The sequence below is a fragment of the Gobio gobio genome, assembly GCF_949357685.1.
Source record: "Gobio gobio genome assembly, chromosome: 3".
NCBI classification, from domain to species: Eukaryota; Metazoa; Chordata; class Actinopteri; order Cypriniformes; family Gobionidae; genus Gobio; species Gobio gobio.
Window position 1 is genome coordinate 34,510,757 of NC_137099.1, and position 23,655 is coordinate 34,534,411.

The 23,655-nt window shown below is 35.9% G+C and overlaps 2 protein-coding genes across 11 annotated transcripts in view; one reads left to right on the plus strand and one right to left on the minus strand.

Annotated features, from left to right (window-relative positions):
• The first annotated feature begins 3,454 nt into the window (after positions 1–3,454).
• tmem41ab (transmembrane protein 41ab) lies at positions 3,455–14,908 on the plus strand. Its single transcript, XM_079812679.1, has 5 exons — positions 3,455–3,763; positions 10,899–11,049; positions 11,261–11,422; positions 12,964–13,102; positions 13,222–14,908. The coding sequence occupies exons 1-5, from the start codon at positions 3,612–3,614 to the stop codon at positions 13,449–13,451; spliced, it is 834 nt and encodes a 277-aa protein (XP_079668805.1). The 5' UTR covers positions 3,455–3,611; the 3' UTR covers positions 13,452–14,908.
• Positions 14,909–16,877: 1,969 nt separating this feature from the next.
• Positions 16,878–23,655, minus strand: part of igf2bp2b (insulin-like growth factor 2 mRNA binding protein 2b) — a 58,052-nt gene continuing 51,274 nt past the window's right edge. For 6 of the 10 annotated variants that reach the window (XM_079812675.1, XM_079812676.1, XM_079812674.1 and 3 more), the window contains 7 exons: positions 23,064–23,192; positions 22,807–22,872; positions 20,948–21,064; positions 19,705–19,779; positions 19,441–19,572; positions 18,892–19,005; positions 16,878–18,093 (listed from right to left, as the gene is read on the minus strand). In XM_079812675.1, coding sequence (XP_079668801.1) covers positions 17,995–18,093; positions 18,892–19,005; positions 19,441–19,572; positions 19,705–19,779; positions 20,948–21,064; positions 22,807–22,872; positions 23,064–23,192 — 732 coding nt within the window. In that variant the 3' untranslated portion in view covers positions 16,878–17,994. Of the gene's footprint in view, positions 18,094–18,891; positions 19,006–19,440; positions 19,573–19,704; positions 19,780–20,947; positions 21,065–22,806; positions 22,873–23,063; positions 23,196–23,655 lie in introns of all 10 variants that reach the window. The other 4 variants (XM_079812671.1, XM_079812673.1, XM_079812672.1 and 1 more) reach the window with 1 other exon arrangement.

A 23,655-nucleotide genomic window follows, 5' to 3' on the forward strand; every position in this document is an offset into this window, starting at 1 on the left:
GAGAGTTTGCAGGGTGATTAATGTCTCTGATGATTTTAGTAGCTCTACCTCTGCAGCGTTTGGTGAAGATGTCCTGCAGAGACGGGAGAGCTGAGCCTGAGATGCGCTCGGATAAGCGCACCACTCTTTGCAGGGCTTTGCCATCGTGACTGGTGCTGTTCCCGTACCACGCTGTGATGCACTGAGTCAGGACACTTTCTATCGCCCCTCGATAGAAAGTTTTCAGCTGGGAGTCCAACTACTTCCAAATCCCTTCATCTTCCTAATTCTATCTTTTGTGAAAGCACATACAAACTCTCCCAGGGCCATGCTTTCAGAAACCTTACTGTTCATCAAACTCACTTAACACTGTCACATAACACTGATAATGGACAAGCTATAACATCATTACTCTCTTTCCTTCTTATGGATAAGTATAAAAGTTTGGCTTTTTAATATCAAGCATGATATTATCAGCTTTTTAATATCAACATGCTGTATAGGCCAGTTTTTGTATATTAGTTCACTGGTTAATATCAATGACAAACTTGATAATGACTCCACAAAGAAAAATCAATAAATCCACTCTGCATCCAGCACAGCCTGCAGTGTGAGTGTGTCCACCACGTGCCTTCAAACTACCCATCAATGAATAAGTTCAATTGATTAGAGATGTTCCACAGAATACAAATCAGTTGATCCTCGACCAATTGTGAAAATGTGGAAACAAATGCGCCTGTTATCAATCTATATTTCTCAGTCAGGCATATGGGGATCTTCAGTCTACACACAGCAGAATTGTATCAATGAATCTGCCTCTGCAATGCTGATGGCTATTTTAATCTTTGATGATGAAACAACTTCCTCAAGGGGAACATTCATTAAAATTGTAAAAGTCTCTCCCTCTCTTTTTCTTTCTATCTCTGTGAGGGGAAAACAGATGAGCCTACTTGACTTACTGGTGAAAGTGATTTTGATAAGGACTTGTTCTTGAATCAACATATTCCTGTCAAACAAACACATTTCTAACATTTCTTACCCACACAATGAACCCAAAACATGAATTACTCCTAAAACTAGAGAAAAGAATTGCTTTATCAGAGCAATGTTATTCAAATCTATAACCATAGCTTATCTGAAAATCTGGCTAACCGGAATATTAGTCCAAAATGATGCCAATAGCATGTTATACATGATGAAATCACAGCATCATATAGTGTAATCAGTTAAAAAATATAGTTGAAACTTTCATTTAAAAAGCCTGCAGAATCACTTCATATCATTTATTTTATATCTTTATTTTAGAACAGCCATTTGGGCTTTTGATTATGAAGTCAACTCTGCCATCAAGTGGTAGCGAAATAGAAAAAAATAACATTTGTTTGAACTATCCATCTTTTTCCACAAAATAAAGTGATCAATATAGAAAAATGAGTAAACCCAATTATGTTTCTTATTTACAGTGCTTTATATTTACAGTCTTCTAAGTATTTATGTAATTTATATGTTGCATATCACTGTACAGTTTTTGCTATAAAAAGTAATTCATTGGTTAAACTTTTCCCACAAAATTTGCTCAGTTGTTCCGGCCGTGCTGCTTCAGATCCAGAGTGTATATAGGCTTCACATCTCCTTCTTCAATGTTTATTGGTCAGAGAGACTTCTTTTAATGCATATTCATTTATCATTGAGAAAATACTTTATTGGAAAAACAAATGAACAGATTATTATAAGGCCTTCCTTTCACCACATGTACATTTCCGCTGGACTCGCGCAAAAAAATGCTAAGTCTTTTTTTCCTCAAGATTTACGCATTTCAATTAATAGTAAAATTCCTATAAAAATTAATAATCCTTACATATTTTAATGGAATAATACTTACATATTATTTACATAAGGATTATTCAATTAAATTTAAGGGATTCAATTTGACGCGTAAATCTTGAAAAAAGGGCTTTACATTTTTTGAGAATACTAGTTTTTTTGTTTGTTTTTTACTTATTTACAATATCACTTATTGTTATATCATGTATTTTATATAGATAAAATCATTCCCTTTCCATGGTCAGATTATAGCATTTCACTTTTAACAAGTTTTTGTTTATTAGCACATCTGACTTTTATACATCATATTCTACCTCCTTTAGTGGACAAATAAGTGTAGGCTAGTTGACTGTGGTGTGTAAATGTTGTTATATTTTCTGTAATGTATTGTGATATATTGTAATCATTTAACAGTCAGCTCTTTTCTTTCAGCCAAGAATATTATTGAACCCTCCAGCTCACACATAACATTTGACTTGAATCAAAAAATATATTTAAGACTGTGTACTTCCTGTCTTTTATGAGCCAATGGCATACTCGTTCCATGAAAAATGAACTTATTAACAATGATTATTTCGCACCCATGAATCATATATATGAAGTTCATAGGTGATCACAGCCTGTCTTACAATTTTTCATAATGAATCAGATAATATAGTTTAAACATGTTTCATTTAAAGCCTGCAGAAACAACACTTCATACAGTTTATGTCATACCTTTATTTTAGACCGTCCGTTTGGGTAAGTTACAGTACTTGAAACAATAATAGATAAAAAAGTTTATCATTTCAAACCTATGCAAAACATGCAAAACTGTTTGGGCTTTTGATTATGTCAACTCTGCCATCATAAAACTTTGCAGTCTTATAATTAAAATACATGAGGTTGTTGCCTCATAATATAAAACTTTACAAAAGAAAACAGACTGAAATATAGGCCTATGTTTTAAGACAGTAAGGAAGTAATGGTCACAAGATCCCTTTTCTCAATGTTATATTTCACTTTATTTGAGTGAAACATGTTCCACACAACCTGTTCAAACCACTCAAACAACACTCTTTGAATAGATGTTGTTTTTTATATTGTCCAACAATATTGTTTTGTTCTAATTATGCACCTAATTATGTTTCCTATTTACATACAGTGCTCAGTCCACTTTAGTCTTATACTTAAATAAAGCCTAATAATTAAAAGAACGTATACGTTCTTTTTAAGTAGGCTTTATTTAAGTTATAGCCTACTTTGGATAGCCTATAGGCCCTACGTGTATTTAGGCATATATACATAATGAATAACAATACATATACATAATGAATAACAATACATAACATTTGTCTTGAAGCAAGAAGAAAATAAGTATTAAGTATATAAGTAAATTATATAAATATAATATAATATAATATAACATATATTCTTTTATAAGTCAATGTCATATATGCCTCTCTGCAACCGCGGGAAAATAAAATGACGTACTGCCTCTAATAATAGCCTATCATATTTATTTGATAGCCTTTAAAATGGGTTTAATTCACATGGACGTCGTTTTTTTCCAAAGTTACACATAGGCCTACTGTTCCCAGAGTCCCCACACATGGTCTCGTATTTTTGGGGGTCTCATGTGACAAATAGATCCACCCTCGTGAGGGGCTTCACTCACTCACATTGTTGCAATACAGTAGGTCCACGTAGCCTACTTCCATGGGCTGGAGACGTAACATGTATAAACTGCCCACTGACCGGACCTGCTATTTAACAGGTGTAGCAGCAAGTGCAGCAAAGTCGTTTTTAGACAGACCTAGCCCGGGACTATGCGCTCAATATGGGGTTTAATCGCCTTGGTGGCCACAGCAACTTTTTACTTGTATCTGCTGTCTGCGTTCCTGCCGCCGGGTCCTCGAGCCGTCCGCGTTCACGACGATGAACCTGAACACGATGAGCCGGAGGAGGAAGAAGAACTCAGGTAGACAATCTCACGCTGTGCCTTGGTAGCCTTATTTTGTGAGCAGTTTCTGTTGTTTGTAGATGAATGAATTCTATGAAATTCTCTATTAACTGTCTAATGGTAGGCTAATTGATTGTGTCTGTGATAGGCACATAAAAGGCTACAGTTAAACATCTTGATTCTTAACTGCTGAAAATAAAATGACAAAATACGAAATTATTTTTGTCTAAAATCACGAAACGTGGAGATGCTTCTAAGCCTATAGGCCTATAGATGATAATTAGCCTACATCTTTTGAGGATCCTTTCGATTAATCGGCTGACCCATTCACAAGTCGTGAAAGGAATTCGACTCAAAATGTGTTAAGAATCGTTTGTGAATCGCAAGGCCGGTCTAAACGATTTTTTCATGAAAAATGACTTGATTGCTCACATTTTACGAATTTGTATAGGCAATATTAAAAGTTATTTGGAAAATATTGTTTTTATTTTGAAGTGAGAAGTAGCTAACCCCTCACATTTGGTACAGAAAGTTTTTAACTATTTCTTACCAAGTAGGCTTCTATTAGGCTATTTCTTACTATTAACATATGATATTATGATTACAATGATTCATATTATTATTAACATTTCAAATTAATCATTTCAAATTCTTATTAATCATAGTTCAGCTGAGTGAAATCATTCAATCTGACATGTAATCCCTACATTAAAAATGTAGGTCTATAATTTATAGAATAAGTTAACGTTGCAAAAGCATACATAAATTGTATGTAGGCTAATACGTAATATTTGATGTATTTTACATCAATGACATTTTTACATGTATTTAATATATTCTGCTAAAATCTGCGATAAGTTTGTCTTGGGGGTCAAGGGGCATTTTACCCCAGTAATGGAGCAATTTATCCCTGTTCATGATTTTGTGCTAACTAAATTGTAAAATGTTTCCACCAATAATATATTTCCTCTAATAATACACTGGACAATGTATGGTGTCATAGCAGTATGTTCACACTGTTCTTAAGGGAAGCATCACAAAAGCATTACAGTGTGTGATGCTCCCTATCCTCCTTTCTTTTTTATAATTTTTTGCTATCTTTTATTAATTTCACATTCTTGCTTACTTTTCCAAATGTCTGTTTGACTAAGTACTGGTTTATTCATTGTAATACACCCTCATCTTAGTTCACAAAGAGACTGAAGAAGAGTAAGATATAAAATTAGAGTTAATGAGAGAGATAGATTTGCACTGTAAAATGAGATAAGCTTCGGCAGTTATGCTCAGGCACTGGCAAATACTCCAGAACATTTGGTTCTGGTTTGCCCATGTGCTCTCTCCTCATCAGCGTTACTTTATACTGTGTGAGCAGCCCTGGGCCCGGTGAGGGAGGTTGTGTACTGTAATGTAGTTCACATGCAACCCAAAACAAAGTATCGTCTGGCCTCTCATGTCCCTAAAGATCCTGATCCATGGTCAGTTTTTATCATGCAAATGGGTCTCAGATATTGTCTGCTTTGCTTGTGTGTGCTAGTATATGCATTGATTGCAGTCCTGCAATACCCTACATCTTGGCAGACCAGTCGTTGATTAAAGGCCCAGCTAGATGTTATGTTGATATGCTATATTGGCGCAGCTAAATGTGACATTCTGATTGGCTGGAAGGTGTGCAATAAAAAGATTAATGACCAGGTAGTTCCAAGTCAGTTTAATCACCCTTCTATTTATGTTTTCATTGAAGCGCACACTTTCATGCATACGTCACTGACTCTGAGATCAGAGATCGTGCTGCGCACACATTTGACTTCTTGTCAATGCTGCTTGCGACTTTTATTATTAAATTAACTTCACAGCTACTGAATCGCTACATTATATTACTCAGCAAGGAGGTAAATATTACCTATTATAACATTAGGCTATAAATTAATATTTTCCGCCACATCATGCATTCAAATATTTATTACACAGCTAGTCGTGGATTATCCCTAACTTAACATTTTAATGTTAGGTGTGATTAATCGTGCTTAATTACAGAAAAATGTGAAAAATTTATTATTTTATTTTATTTTTTAATCAATGAACAGCACTAATATGGGGTAGGATGGGGGAACAATGTGGCTTTACCTTTAAACTGTAACAAGTTTAGCATGTGTAGGATGATGATGCATCAGCCAATGTGAAATGATAGGAAATAAATAGAAACATTTGCAAGTATAGTTGTTTTAGCTATAATCACAAGTTCATACACACAACATGTCAAATATTAAAAGAGGGGTTAGAAGGCCCCTACCCCACCCCTCAAAAATATATAATTCTTATTAATATATATATATATATTTTAAAGTGTCTTTTTAATGTAAGATACTATATGAACTATTGCATTTAAAATTTTATTTTGACAATTTAATTTATTTAAGAGATTCATCTGAAAGGTAAAATTAGAAAAAAAATTTACTTATGTACAGGCATATGAATATTTACTTCTTTAATCGCCCATTATAGTAGCAACACTATACTGAAAATGTTATGATTTCATTATGTATAACAACATAAAACAGTTTACTGTCAAAGTCTTACTGACACCTAATGTATAATAGATTATCCATATATTAGAAATTATCCATCCATCCATTTTCCAAACCGCTTGTCCTAGGCTATCAGGGATGCTGGAAGCCTATCATATTAGAAATAATTTCAATTATTAATAAATTATATGAATGTATTAAACTCTCTATCATCTACCTTGTCTGCTTTGAACGCAGCTCAACATTGCAGTCTTGTCTCAGGATTGGGGCCTGGCAGAGGGCAAGATGTGACAGTTATAAGATCAGACAACTGCCTTCTGGAGTGTCTTGAAACCCCCTGAATTTGCTGAGATGTGCAATACCGAGGAGGAAGGAAAGAAAGAGATATCTAGAGGGTTCATATGCGACACGTCACATATATATGTTTGGCATGACAAGCTAAAATGAAGTGCATTAATAAATAAAAGGAGAAAAGAGAGGTCTCAAAAGCCCCATTCTCTTATGTCTTTTTCTGAAGACATTCAGATATTTAGAATGACAAAAGCAGTTGAAAGGGCATTGGAGTTTGATATTGAGTAATGGATCTGCTGGATGTCCACCATCGTCACATGCATGCAAAGAGCTGACCTTTTCATAGTGTCTTGTGACCTGCATGTCTTGGGTTATTTCTTGATTAGCTCACTCTTCTGGACCCTGGGAGAATTTCCACTGATGAGATTGAGATGAAGTTTTTAACATGTTGTTCAGCAGTGATGGCAGAGACAGCTGGACCAGTGGTGTAAATAGCTGTTTGACTCTTTGGGTGGGAATTTCCATGGTTATCAGAGAAGGGAAAATTGGTGCATCAATATAGCCATAAAAAGAAGCTGTTAACACTATTTTAAGATGCTGAACATGTCAGGGCTTTTAAAAGTAGAGCTTAAAAAATCTTAGTGTTTTTGTCTTGTTTTTCAGTACAATTATCTAAATGTTCTTAATCAAATCAACATACATTTAATTGAGAAACAATATAACAATATATAAAGATATATAAATTGAGTTTATTGCTAAAAAAACAAGAAAAATCTGCCAGTGAGGTAAGAAAAATAAATGTAATTTATTTATAAAATAAAAAAAAGTGTAAAAGTATAAACTCAATGTATTTATTTTTCAAATAAATGTGCACTGTTTTGTTTATCGTCTGGCCTGTCTCCTACACGCTGAAGGCTCTCATATTGTTTTTCTGATGAGAACCGCACTCAGTGTGCGCTCAGCATGGAGCATATCACGTTTATATTCGTCACACTAGGTACGCATGTGAAATTAAAAACTCTGCTGTGGCACATGGTTGGGGAATACTGCCTCATTGCGTGTCCAAATTACCCCCTGGACGGCAGTAAGGAGCTTAGATTACTGCACAAGATGTGATTCATCTGCTGGTAACAGCCCAGTGACCACCTCACAAGAACTTCAGTCTGTGGGACATCCACATATTTATTGATGATCATGTTAGATGTGTTTGAAGACTTTTAAAAAGTTGGTCCTCTAGTACAGTCAAACCTGTACACACACACACACAAGCAAATTTCCACAGCTGAGAGGCTATTTCCGTCCAGCTGGTGTATCAGATTTCAGTCTTTCTGTCTAATCTTGCTGACAGGCTAGTGTCTAGATAGGAGTCTTCAACATTTTCCTGGCCAATAACCCCTTGGTGAATTCAAGCCTGTTGTCTAATATAGCTTAAAAAAAAAAAATTCCATTATGTATCCAGTACTTCATTATGATGCTTACCAGGCATTAAAATAATCATTATTGATATAATTATATAGCCTAATCATATACTTTAAAGCTACACTGTGTAACTTTTTTTAGTTTATTTTTAGCTAAAAACACTTAGTTCTTTCAAAATATATGTGCTCATTAATGTATATTTACTTCTTTCAAGTAATAAAGTATTCTCGTAAGTTTATAATATGCCATTGAAAATACATACGGGTGAGGGGTTTGAATGCGGGTCGCCATGTTGCCCCTCCATCTTGAAAGTACATTAGCCAAAGAGGGACATACCCGTAAATTCAAGCTTCGCCTTTCGCGTTTTAACACTCGATGGCACCATGTCGAATGTGGACGAGGTCGAACTGGAAGCCATGTTAATCTTGGACTAAATCGGCCACCGTAGGAGTTAAAACGAAATCGGAATTGAGAGGAACAGAAACTAAAATTCACTGGATGGTCATATACCAGTTCACCACTAGATGGGGGAAAATATCACACAGTGTAGCTTTAAAATTTTACATAATACATTTTAAAGCCACAATATGTATTTTTTTCTACGCTAGAGGTCACTTATTCAAAACTAAGGCGTAGCTTGATGACGATTTGATTTCAGAGCCCCTGACTACCGCTCATGCGTATGTGGGGTAATGCAGCTCCGTTTTATCATATTAGATACATTTTGAGTGTGTTGAAAGTTATGTTATAACTACTCTGATGAGTACTACTCTACTATGATGTCATTGATAGGTGACACAAGGTCCATGTCCTCAGGGCCGGCGTTTGCTATAGGCGAGCTAGGCGGTTGCCTAGGGCGACAAATGTGTTGGGGGCGCGCAGGCGCCCTCTAGTGGCGCCCTTAAACTTACTTCCCATTAAGCATAGAATTAAAACAAGCGAAATAAAACATACTGTTTATTAAACATGATCATCCTTGGGCGCCCCCTCAGCCGCACGTTTAATTACTTAACCTGATTATTAGATTGAATTGATGGTGAGTATTGTCGAGCACAGGCGTTCAGGCGTTAGGTCAGGCAAGAGCTCATCACTGGCGCGTTCTTCAAAAATGAAGCGGTCTAACGTTAAACCCTCGAGTGCACAGGGACGGAAAAAGAGAAAGGCAGACGATCAAAAGAAAGCCCAGTATAGAGGTAAGTCTTCTCATCTCAGCCATAAAGGTGTCAAACTAAGTAAATTTACTTCGTATTATCGATATTATCAACTAATAATATTGGACGGCATTGGACGTTTTATTGCTGTCACTAAGCTATCACTAGCTAGCTAGTTATCTACATATTACTACGCATTTCACTGACAATACGGAAATCCAGACGAGCCAAATTTTAATGCTGCGTCAATTTTGAAGGTGAATAGAAATGCCAGAAACAACTGTTCTTCTTTTATTATTTAAGATAGGGATAGAGCAACAAGAACTTATATATTTGAATTTTGTAGTGGTAAGTACAGTGTATCCATAATAGCACTTTTGTTTGTAGAGGGTATAGTTAATCCAGTTTATGGGTCATAATTTGCTTAAGTGTCTTTACAGGTGCTTAAGAGAGTTTTTGCACAGTTTATGGAGTTAATATTTGGTAAATATCCTTGAACATCCTTTCTAGCATTTGTGTATGACCAATTTATTGCAGTTGATCCTTCAAGTCTTAATTTTCTTGATTAAGTGTTGGAGTGACTATAAAAGCATTTTTGTTTGTTCATCCATAGTTTGAGTCATAATTTGTTAAATATCCTCCAACGTTCTTTGTAGAATTTTTGTATGTGCAATTTATTAGAGTGTATCATTTAAGTCATAATTAGCTTTTTAAGTCTTGGAGTAACTATAGGAGCATTTTTGTTTGTATAGTTTTTATAAATACTTAACCCATTTGTGCCCAATTTTTTCTGAATGGCATGTTCTGCATTTATTTTCCCCAGGTTTTTGTATTTTTTCTTGAAAATCGTATTTGAATCTGTGGCAACTATAGTTGCCGGTGGGCAAATATGTTTTATGCAGCCCTTCAATGTCAAATATGTATAAGAGGAGAACATTTAGCATCTAACTCAAAATGTTGATATATATGGGGGGGGGGGCTCAATCTCGCCTAGGGCAACCAAAGAGCTAGAGCCGGCCCTGCATGTCCTGGTTAAAATTGCTAATAAACATTCGGGATAATGTAAGTCAACAAAATACATAAAATTGTTCTAGTGGTTGCTGGATATTTGAATCCAAAAATCGTACATATTATGCCTTTAATGTGTGAGGAACAATGAAACATTTAGCTAATCTTTAGCTTCTTAAAATGGTAGAAATTGATCATTTATTCATACTAATGTTGTCCCCAACAAGTATGTCTTTCTTGGATGGAAAACTAAAAGAAGACGTCTCAGTTTTTTTTTTCCCCACTCCAATTCCCCCCCACCCCAATGTGCCCACTCAAAAATTAGACACTTGTAAAAAGTCTCACCAGAGGGCGACAGTGGGGTTTTTCACATCATTATGCTCAGGTATAGACCTTATTCACAGCAGCGCCATCTTTGATTTGTAACATCAGGAATGAAAGGAAGATTGTGAGGGATAGAAATCTCTTCAGTCTCGCTTTCATACCTGTAATTTCATTTTATTTGTATCTATCGCCATGTAATCTTGTAGTTGCTCCGTATCATATACCTAAAGCCCACAGTCTCACTCCAATCCATTGATTATAGTCCTTTTCATCCTACTGTATATATCCCGTTAGTGCTGGTTTCTATAAGGGTAAGCAATTGGATTAATCATTAACGACCCTATCCAATCTGTTTGAAATAAGAGAAAAAAAGGTGTTAAGTACATGTTCAGTGCCATTGTTTTACTGACCCCACAGTGTCTGTATTTCCTCCAGGTTGAAGTTCCCATCTGATCTGGTGGAGTTGAGAGAACTAGCCGAGCTTCTGCAGTTCTATAAGACAGAACACACTGGCTATGTGTTCATTCTCTTTTGCAGTGCCTACCTCTACAAGCAGTCCTTTGCCATTCCAGGATCGTCCTTTTTGGTTGGTAACAGAGGTCTACTCTGTAACACTATTAGTAGACCTACTTGAACCACCTCATTTGACTAAACTATAAGATTTATTACCTATTATTATCTAAATTACGTGGACATAATGCCATGTATGCTAAACAACATAATACAGTTATGTATATAAAGTAGGCCTATACTGTAAAGAAACAACTATTTTAATGTCAGTCTTTCTTGTCATCTAGAACATGCTGGCTGGAGCATTGTTCGGGCCATGGCATGGACTCCTCGTTGCCTGCACTTTGACTACTGTGGGTTCCACCAACTGCTACCTGCTGTCCCGTACATTTGGCAAACGCCACATCATCAGGATCTTTCCAGAGAAAGTGGCAATGCTGCAGAGAATGGTGAATGAGAATGGTCACCTCTGGCTGTTTAGCACATGATAGAGGGATTTTCCATTAATTAATGTTCTAAACATAGTCAGCGAGTGTATCTATGACTGTGCATTTTGTTTGTTTATGCTTTGCATGTACTATAGCTCAAACGGTATAGCAAACAGCCAATATCAATGCTAAGGTTATGGGTTTAGTGTTAGCCAATATCCATGCTAAGGTTATGGGTTTAGTGTTAGCCAATATCCATGCTAAGGTTATGGGTTTAGTGTTAGCCAATAGCAATGCTAAGGTTATGGGTTTAGTGTTAGCCAATAGCAATGCTAAGGTTATGGGTTCAGTGTTAGCCAATATCAATGCTAAGGTTATGGGTTTAGTGTTAGCCAATATCCATGCTAAGGTTATGGGTTTAGTGTTAGCCAATATCCATGCTAAGGTTATGGGTTTAGTGTTAGCCAATATCCATGCTAAGGTTATGGGTTTAGTGTTAGCCAATAGCAATGCTAAGGTTATGGGTTCAGTGTTAGCCAATAGCAATGCTAAGGTTATGGGTTCAGTGTTAGCCAATAGCAATGCTAAGGTTATGGGTTTAGTGTTAGCCAATATCCATGCTAAGGTTATGGGTTTAGTGTTAGCCAATATCCATGCTAAGGTTATGGGTTTAGTGTTAGCCAATAGCAATGCTAAGGTTATGGGTTCAGTGTTAGCCAATATCAATGCTAAGGTTATGGGTTCAGTGTTAGCCAATATCCATGCTAAGGTTATGGGTTTAGTGTTAGCCAATAGCAATGCTAAGGTTATGGGTTTAGTGTTAGCCAATATCCATGCTAAGGTTATGGGTTTAGTGTTAGCCAATAGCAATGCTAAGGTTATGGGTTCAGTGTTAGCCAATAGCAATGCTAAGGTTATGGGTTTCATTCCCACTTGCCAGGGAAAGCATGAACTGAAAAATTGTATCCATTACAAAAAAGTGTGCTGTTAGCATACTTCTTCTAAACTAAAGATATGAGAGTATACTTTAAGTCTACTTTTTATGTACTTATCAGAGGTATTATACTTAATATTATAGTAAACCTGGCTTATACTGATAAGTACACAGACAAATCAAAGTATATTTAGCATAAACTTGTGTAAGATATATTTAAGAAAAGTTTAACATACTATTCTAAGTATCCTTGGCATAGTTGTGTTTACTCTTTTTATAGAGTAGTCTATTGAAAACATATTAAATAGTACTGAACCTGATCTTTTTTGTACACGTGCTAATAACGCACACAGAAAAAGATAAACATTTGACAAATTTTATTGATGTTATACTGTATGATGTTAAGTTCACTTGAAAACTTACAAGTATACTTGCAGTTTAAAAACTATTAATCAGTGTATTGAGAGAGAAATATCTGTCGAATGCCTAAATACAATGTACTTGTTTCAAGAAGTTTTATATGGATTTTGCATTGGTTGGCAATTTTTTGTAGACTGAAACTAAATGATCTTAGTCATGTCTTGAAACATAAGAAATCACATGATGAATCTCTATTTATCTCTATTAGGTGGAAGAGAACAAGCACAGTTTGTTGTTCTTCTTGCTCTTTCTGCGGTTCTTTCCCATGACACCTAACTGGTTCTTGAACGTCACCTCTCCAATCCTCAATATCCCCATCCCCATATTCTTCTTTTCCGTCCTCATTGGTGAGCTTATATTATACGTACAGTTACAAATGAATGTTTAATTGTTCAGACTCGGATTATGAAGTAAAAGTACAGCTTTTGATCTTGATCTAATCTTTAAATGCTTAATTTCTTCCCAGGTCTAATCCCTTATAACTTTATCTGTGTCCGTACGGGAGCCATGTTGTCAGAGATCCACTCTTTGGATAACATCTTTTCGTGGGACACCTTACTGCAGCTCCTGCTGATCGCATGTGTGGCTCTATTTCCTGGAGCTCTAATCCGCCGCTACAGTCAGGCTCATTTCAAACTTGACGGCCTTGAACCCAACGGATACCAAAAGGTCCTGAATGATCGCAAGACTAGATGACACCAATAAAAACACAATAGGAGACACAATTTGGGATTGATCACTGATATGGAGTCACAGCTGTGGATTGGGTTATGAAAGTCCCAATGGAAAGTAGAACTGAAAAGGACAGAAATATAAAATATATGTGTTATCAGATGTTTAACGAAGCTAAAAGCGCCAAAGAAGAGACTATTAATGTCTTAAAAGAGTACACACTCAGATTGTTACATACAGACCACTGGACATTGCCTCATTTTATAGGAATTTGACAGCTTTATGTTTTTTATTGATGCAAAAGATTTAGTTATTGTCAGGTGTTGTTTAGTAACTGTTTGTTGGTGGCTTTATTTATTTCTGGAGTCTAACTACCTGTCATGTTTTGAGTATGTTTACACATTTAACAAAAGAGAACTAAGGATTAGTTACTTTCCTCCCTAAATGTATTTATATGTGAATTTAATGCTTAAGAGTTACACGCACATGCACACACACACACATTTCTTAAGTATTAAAAGATGTTCCAGTTTTGCCAATACTGTATATAACTGGAGTCATTTACAGGCTTTTAAAGCTAAAATGAGTGTCTTTTAAGGCTTTTAAAAAGCCAGTTACATTTTTGTACAATCTTTACCATGCATTAACCCTTAAGCATCCTTCAAGCAGGATGTTTTTTTATTTGCAACTTAATGTGTTGCCTTAGCAAATATAGACTTGTGCACTGAGCATGATGGCCGAATCTTCTGAAGTTGCACAGTATTCAGGGATTTTACACATTGCTTACTGTTTTATGCATGCATCTCTAGCTACAAAAACATACACTGCTAATGGCCTGTTTTGGACATTGGCAGTATTATCAGCACGTCATAAACCCTTTACATTCGGTTGTTTCTTCCGTGGAGGGTATTATATATATTCTTTGGAGAACAAAAAGCATTTCCATTGCAATATGTAATTAACATGTCAAATTTCATCTACAAGTACTACTTATTTAAACACTGCATTACAGAACCTTTCGCAGTGCTCTGTCCTGTTTTGAGTCAACTTTAGCTGGAAAAATAAATGAATGTCTTAATGTGTACTGATGTTGTGAAGGTTTTGTTTGAACACTAAGCACAAGAAGGTATAGCTTCTGCTATAATTGCTGTTTTCACAATTATTAAAGTTCTTCAAAAGTTTTAAACCATTTAAATTCAGTAAAAATCATTCATATAAAACAACTTAATATTTTATTGTAACCTATATGCAGGTCCAGACTTTTTACATTTGCAATTTTTTTCTACAGAATTCTACACATGCATATTCCATGTGGGCCTACCTATATGTAACACAAAAACATACTATGTTAGTAACTGATAAAATTGCAGGACAAGAATACTGTGATATTCTATAATATTGCATAGTCATATATTCCAACAGACGTTAACATTCAAAATCTTTGAGCTATCAATGACACAAATAATCTTGATATAAAGATGAAGAAAAGCATTGTTTTAAAGACTCTTTATTGCTCATATCCATGAGGAGGGTAGTGTGACCCTTGCAGGAAACATAAAAGTGTTTGATGAGTGTTCATTCACATAGTCTTATTGTCCCCAACTCACCCAAGCTTGGTTAGAGCCCAAAGTATACCCATGGAATACGCCCCCCTTTTGCACAGATCTGAAATTAGCTTTATTATTTACATCATTTACATTGCATGATGTCATTATAAGAGTTGATCTCAGATCAGCATTAAAGGGATAGCCTTATCCAACCCCCAAAAGAATATACGGTAAGTGTTCTATAAAGACATTTTGAACATGAAAAGAAAGACAGCTGCAGAAGTAATACGGCAAAGATTATGTTTCATATAAATGATATGAGAAGAGATGGCCTGGAGACAGCTCGACATCCCTCCAGTTTGACACAGCAAAATTTTACTGCAGAAACCTAAATTGAGAGGATCAAATTTAATCGTGTCTAATATTATTACACTAACATTCCGCAATAAACTGTAGATTATCCCTATACTAAACCTCACACAAATATGGTGTTAGAATAAAATTCAAAACCGACGTGTTAGATATGACATCCACTGTCCACAAACACAGATCATAAAAATGACAGAGCCATTTGTAACAGAGTAACATAAAGGTAACGTCTTACTTCTAAATGTACCTATACAGGTTGAAGAACACTACGTATGGTTGGATTAAGCTGTATTCTTAGACACTATATCTGTCAAGACGATTATTTCAGTAAAAACATAAACTGCAAGAAACAAAGTACTGTCAACACAAATGTTCAGTTGCCCAAGAGTTGCATTAACCTCATTTGAAAGCAACGATCAGTTTCTGATGCAGGGGTCTGAAACCTCTTTCACAAGAACAAGCAGGTAATGTTGGTGCCTTGCGCTAATTCTTTTTTTCTCTTCTTGTTCCTTTATTTAGAAAAATAAAAAAAATGCTCCAAGTTTGAGAGCTTTATAAGGTATACAAAATATGCAAAAGGAAGAAAAGATCGGACTGAGGTACCCTGTTCTTGAGGTAGGACGTTATATTGTACTGGTTCACACAAAGATGTGTGGACTTTCGATATATCATTTTCAATTTCATGTCTCAATCATGTTTAATTTCAACTGTATGGTTTATGATCGTGTTTAGACGGTACAGTACTGAAATGCTGGCTGTTTGCATCTGATCAATCAAGAAATACTAAAACCAATATTATTGAACAGTTTTTTGTGCATGTCACTTATGTACATTACTATCTTATTCCATTAGCCTTTTCTAAGATGCAACATTAAAAGGCTTAATGATGTAATTTTTATCCTTCACCAGTCAAATCACCTGTCAAATCACCTTTATATAATTACAAACAATGGGGAAATGTCTTTACAACTAATAAAAAAGAACACCACATCACATTTGCCTTGGCTTTGTGCTTGTCTTTTGTCAAAAACGCACAAACATTTACAGACATTTTTGTCTTCTGTGCTGTAATGCAAACATGCACTTGCAGAAGATACTGTGCACTCATCTCCGAACACAAAATCAGAGGGGGAATAGAGAATCATGTTTGCTACACAGAAAGTACATGTTTGCAGAAGGCATTCGCATCATATACATTCACGAGTGTTAGGGAGACCTAAAAGGGCTCCCACGGTCTCCTGTTACAGGACCTACAGACAGTGTAGATTGCGCATTAAATTCAAAGGTTTGGGGTCGGTAAGGTGTTTTTGAAAGAAGTTGCTTATGCTCACCAAGGCTGCATTTATTTGATCAAAAATACAGTAAAATTATGAAATGTTATATTTTTTTATATTTTAATATACATTTAAATTCCCATGAGGGCAAAACTAAAATTTCAGCCACCATTACGCCAGTCTTCAGTGTCACATGACCCTTCAGAAATTATAATATGCCAATTAGGTGCTTTAACATTGCTTATTATTATTTTTTTTTTGGTGGAAACCATGATTTTTCTGAAATTTTGATGCATAGAAAAGTTGAAAAGAACATTTATTTGAATTATACGTTATAAACGTATTCATAGTCACTTTTAAAGCATGCTGAATAAAATTATTAATTTCCTTTTTAAAAAATGTAAAAATCTTACTGACCCCATACTTTTGAATACTAGTATATGTTAATAGTAAAGGTGTGTGTAATATCTTACGTGGGGAGTAAAGGATGTCAACATTAGATTCCCAAAGTTAGATAATCTAGATTTTCTTCTGTTTTGGATTGGGACTATGTTTTTTTTTTATTTTTTTTTTAGGTTTTATGCACAGTTGGCACACAGACAGCTCTCATTTTGTGTGAGGAATAAGATGGGAACAGGGAAAATTTAAAATAAAATATAATAAAAAAGAGAGAACAGAGAACAGCGCAGCAAGCAGAGGAGAATGCTCAGACTCAGCAGTAGAAAAAAGAGGAACCGGAAGTGAAATGCTGGCGCACAAATTAGCTCTCTACTTATCGTGTACGTTCCTTTGTAACATCACTTAGTGCTTTTAGATACCGTGCTGTACAAATTAGTTACTAGAAAAAGTCGACAAACAAATCTAATTACTCACATTAAATAGCCTGAAATGAATTTCCAAAGAAAATTCTTATGAATAAATCTATAGAATTGTTTTAGAATCGTATTAACATTTAATAAATTAGTAGACCTAATGAACAACTAGATTTGCAAATCTCTGAGAAATCTACCAGCTGTGTGCCTTCACCTCATCCAGCACTCTCAATCCCAGTGCACAAATCCTCTATATGGTCTCACATCAGCTTAATCAGTAATAAAAAAGGCTCAATGAAATATCAGGTCCATCTCATAAAAAGATCTCTCTGACCTGATAACACTCTCAGTTGCCTTTTAGGTTCATTCATATCCAAACGACCAGTTGTTTTTGTGCTTTAAGTTCTTTGGTTGTTATTTTCTGCTGGTCCTCTTCTTCAGCTTCCGTCTCTCTCTGTTTCCCGCTCTGTCTCACTCTCTCTTTAATTTGTTCTTTCTTTTGTTGATTTCGATTTGTCCTCGCATGAGCTACATTCATTAGCTGCTGCTTGCTGGCATCTGCTGATCATTTTGATGGTTCTGAGGATGTTGGCACCATTTGCTGGTGTTTCCGCTCTTGCTGTTTGACCTGTTGTACGATCTCTCTGATCTTGCGCTGGGCCGTCTGCAAACAAACACACAAAGTGTGCAAATACATCCTTTACATCAGCTAACATTTTAAGAACCTGAATCAAAAAGTTATGCAAATTAGAAATAAAGTAGCACACCTGTCTCTGCCAAGCAATCTATCAAATAAATTGTCTAAAAGAGGAAAGTCAAAAGTACCAGTACTTCGGTAACAAGTTGATACTGTACCAAGATGGTAAAAAAAGGAGGCAAGGAATTTGCGCATCTTATTTGTGACAAAAGCTTATCTCAAGAAGAATAATTATGTAATGTTGATGATGCTTTGCAATATTCTAGGACCAGACAATAGTTGTACTCGGGTGCTAGATGAACATACAACCGATACTTGTTTTAATTTCCACCACACTTTATAGAATTAATTTTACATTGATCACTGACCTTATTAGTTCTTGTGGAAGCTTAAACGTGCTTGTGTGACATGCGAGTACAAACTATATTGGTCCTTGTGCATCAAGCAAACATGTTTGAACTTCTGTTTACCATATTTGATGTGCTCTATGTATGTGCATTGATCAATGTTTATATGTGAATAAAAGGCAAAATTAAATCAATTGTCTCTCTTTTAGAAGACTTGGGTTAAACAAATTGCTTCATATAGATTACTTGTGATGTCTTTATGAATTTTTGAAGCTTAACATTTGGGGTTGTGTGAACCTTCAATGGATGGTAAAAAAATTATGAGAGAATATGAAGAATGACTATAAACTTGACTTGGTTTGAAAATTCAAATAAAAGTGAAACCAGTTTAAGGCCTGGAGTAATGTCAAAAACATACCTGACTGGCTAAGAAATGTCCAATAATCTTAACAAACACTTCATCGTTGTCATCTGGTGTCTGGTCCCGTGGTACAATGACTTCAGCACTGGTGAGATTCTGTAGCTCATTGACCTGTGGGTGCCAAGAGGTCAGAGGTTAGACGGACAGACCCCATTTAGACTATTGAGATCAAGTGAACAGTGCAAAACGTTTCCTAGGTTTAAAGTAAGGACGAGCAACGATGTTGTCCAACAACCAACCACTGAGGTTGACTAATTACTTAATGAAAGTAAAACTGAGCAAATGTGACAATTCATGTTTGTGGCAAGATTAACATTTGGAAATACATTTGAAAGCCAGATGTGCTGTTAAATTTTACTTTTCAACATGCAGTAATATATTCAGTGATGTACGTAGTCCTTCAAAATCCGATCACAAGTGGTGACAGATGTATGTTACTACCTGGTGTAAATAGCAATCTGTCTCACTTGACTTGTGATTGGATCACCCGAGACAGATATTAAAACCATGCCTAAACACACGTGCACACAAACAAAGCACACATACCGTTTTTCCCCCCTTCCCGATGACTCGTCCGGCAGCGGATGAAGGTATATTTATATGTGCCTCCAACTTCAACTCTTCCTTAGATGTGAAAAAATTCTCCTCTTTCAACTTCCCATATATCCTCCCCTGTGCCTACAGCCACACATACACAGATGAGTAAAAGGAGAAATGAGGGATGAATATAGAGATTTATGTAAAACACCCTGAGCTGGGTCCTGCAGCTCAGAACAACAGGAGCATAAATGACAGAATTATGGCTTTTACCTTGAACTGAGCCTCTGGTGGTCCAGTGATGATGACCATCCTCTCAGGCTCATCAGGACTGTCTGGTGCAGCAATCTGAAATGAAACAAAACAGCACTTTCTTTATACTCAAATACTTAAATCAACAGAGAGGAAAAAGTACAATTTAAAGGGTTAGTTCACCCAATTATTAACTATTCACCCTCATGTCGTTCCAAACCCGTAAGACATTCGTTCATCTTCGGAACACAAATTAAGATATTTTCGATGAAATCCGAGAGCTTTCTGGCCCCTCCTTCAAGGCCAAGTGCCTCACACATTGCAGCGCTTCCGGGATCGATGGCAAAACCCCGGCTCACTATTGGCTGAGCAACAAATGCATGCGTTGTGGTGCTTATGTGAATTGCGTAGAAGAGTGACACGAAAGAGAAGAGATTGTTGAATAAAGTTGTTATTTTGGCTTGTTTTTTGCGCACAAAAAGAGTTCTTGTCACTTCATAACATTAATGTTGAACCACTGTAGTCACATGGGCTATTTTAACAATGTCTTTTGCTACCTTTTTGTGTTGCCGTCTATGTGGTATCAGAAAGCTCTTCTTAAGGTCTTACGGGCTTGGAACGACACGAGGGTAGTAATTAATGACAGAAATTTCATTTTTGGGTGAACTAACCCTTTAAACCATTACAAGTGTCAGTGATGCAATACAAAGAAATGATAGATTACTAGAAGCCCATTAAGACAACCTATATAGCTAGTCTCTGAAGCAATGTTTCAATGATTCAGCCATAAAGAATGTGTTGTATAATTGCTTTGTGTTCTTGGTGTTCAACTGATTATCTAGTGCAAATTTCCTGAATGATACAAGTATTGATTATTTTCCAGCCATGTTTCATTATTCTTCTATTCCTATTTGCCTTGCTCCAGTAGCTGAAGTGGCACCAACATATACTTGACAAATATGTTTAACCTTAGTTTCAAAGCAAAGGTTATGGTCTAAAGCAGAAGTTCTCAAAGTTTGACTTAGTTGCCATCAATATCCCATCAATTTTTAACAGCACATTTAGTTTTAATCCAATTTAAACACACTAACTCTTTATATTTGGATTTTGGTCCAATTTTGAAGGTTTTCTTAGTCCTGAATAACAAGCCTTAGAACACAATCTGGTCCACTCCAGTCTCTCATTCAAGTCTCATGCAAAACTAGTTCATGTTCGCAATGAGAGAAAGTGTAGTGAGATCAGCATGTGTCTCAAAGTGTCTCACTTTTATTGAGGCTCCAGCGAAGTGTGCAAGCTCTTTAATGTGCTGCCCTTTTTTCCCGATGAGAGCTCCTACTGCTGGAGTGGGGATGAAAAGATAGACCACTTCCTGTTCAACCGACTGAAACACACACACAGACAGTCTTTAATCGTAGTAGTCAAGTCAAGTTTATTTATATAACACTTTTTACAGTATAGATTGCTTCAAAGCAGCTTCGCAGTATTAAACAGTTTTGGCAACACAAATTTGTTCAAACAGAGAACAATAATTTCAGCTATACAACTTCTATTTTAACCAAACAGCAGATCTAATGTACTAGAAGTAGCATTTGTCAGGTAAGTTCTGTTCAATCCTACTAGCTGAGATTTGTTGACAATAACACAGCATCTCTGAGCAGAGAAAAAGACAGAGATAACCGGATAACTAAATAATATCATTATTTAGGTGGATGAATAACAGAACAACCACGCCCCAAAAACCCTCAGAACCTGGTGGCAGGTTCCAAGACATTAGATTGCATCTTTTAAAATGCATTGTAAAGTGTTACTAATGAATGTTTATTATGACTTTTTCATTTTAAAGTTAATTACTTAAATATAATGAAACATCTATACATTAATAGCAGGTGGTGGCATTTCAAACTTTGATTTAAATCATCTAATGTTTCTGGAAATAAGCCATATTTTAACATGTTCATGCATAATTCATGCAGAAAAATTAAAGGTATTTTTTTAAAAACTACTCTTGCAACATTTGCATGAATTTCGTTCAATTTCAAATTCGAATGACGGTTCTGCATCCGTTTGATACTTCAAGTCAAAATTCTGGAACTTAACTGGAATTTAAAAAAGACATTCTAATTCATTCTGAATGGCTAAAAAACTTAAAGGGTAAGTTCACCCAAAAATAAAAATTAGCCCATAATTTACTCACCCTCAAGTCATCCTAGAGGTGTATATGACATTCTTCCTTTAAAACGAATAAAATCTGAGTTATATTAAAAAAGTCCTGTCTCTTCCAAGCTTTATAATGGCAATGAATGGCTGATTCATTTTTGAGTGCATCTATCCATCATATAACTGCTCCACATGGCTCCGGGGGTTAATTAAAGGCCTTCTGAAGCAAAGTGGCACATTTGTGTAAGAAAAATATCCATATTTAAAAGTTTATAGACTAAAGCAACTAACTTCCGGTGGACTGCCGTACGCATCGATCGATTTACGGCTAAAGAGTAACCCCTGACGCATGCATATTGACGAATGCGGAAGCGCTGTTCATGAAATAGAGTCTAAAACGATAATTTTTAAAGAGAATTGGCAGGGGATTTTGATATGAGAAAAGAGGGGCTTGAGTTTGTTGCCCAGCCCTATCCACGAGAGGCGTCAAGGCTTGCGATGCTACTATACATCGCGTCAGGGGTTACTCTTTTACACAAACATGCCACTTTGCTTACGAAGGCCTTTATTAACCCCCTGGAGCCGTGTGGAGCAGTTATATGATGGATAGATGCACTTTTATGGACTTCAAAAACAAATCAGCAATTCACTGCCATTATAAAGCTTGGACTTTTTAAATATAACTCTGATTTTATGCATCTGAAAGAAGAATGTCATATACACCTAGGATGATTTGAGGGCGAGTAAATCATGGGCTAATTTTTGGGTGAACTAACGCTTTAAATAGGGCAGCTCAATGTGTCACAAACTAGTAATCAAGTGATAAAGAAAATACTTTTTTATGTAGCATACATCTAATTGAAAGGCTTCTTATGAGCTTCAGATTGTCACAATATACAGCAGTGTGCAGAGAAATAGTAGAAATGAGAGCTCTTTTGAGATACACATATAATAAAAAGTACTCACTTGCTGAAGAGATAATGCTCCAGAGGAGGGAATCCCATACATGCCCCCCATTACTGAAGAGGGTCCCTGTGGTGGCAAACATACACACATAGCATGTGGTGAAATGAATGTAGCCCAAAATTACAAAGCAAACAGATGGCTATTTAAGAGAGAATGCACACTAAGATGAAAAGACAATTCACTGTCACACACCCTTTACACACACATTCTTTTCTTAAGTCACAGTCAAGTGGTGTATAGCATGTCCTAATACTCACCAGCAGGGGGCTGTAGTTGGCTGGGGTGGACATAGATCCACGCAGACCAGAAGTTGGGGGGAGGACAGACAAGCCAGAAGAGAAGATCCCCATCGCACTCAGGTTTAGACCTGGCACCATGTTAGAATGCTGCTGAAACCAATATAGAGAGAGATGTGAATGTGAGCCATATGCAGCGAATGATATTAATCATTCTTGCTCATTTTTACAGGTTTATGTGAGGCATGAGCATGAAACAGTTCAGCAAATTAAATGAGATAATGCCTATTTACATTTACACTCTGCCTGATAATCACTGCCTGTCCAGGCAAAACAAGTTTTGCTTTACTAAGATTAAAGAAAAAGTATTAAAGCATGACGCCTACACTGTTAAACCCAAACACTGTGTAAGAACAATTAAACTATATTGTTTATTAAACTGTTTATCAGGTCATTTAAATCAAGAAAACATATCTCAGAAAGAAATTAAAACAGAACAATTATACATTATACCTAAATATGTTAGCTAACTAGTCCAAGTAAAATAGGAGATTAAAATTTGTAGAGCAATATATAAACTATTATTGTAAACTATTATTGTCTTGTTTTCTAT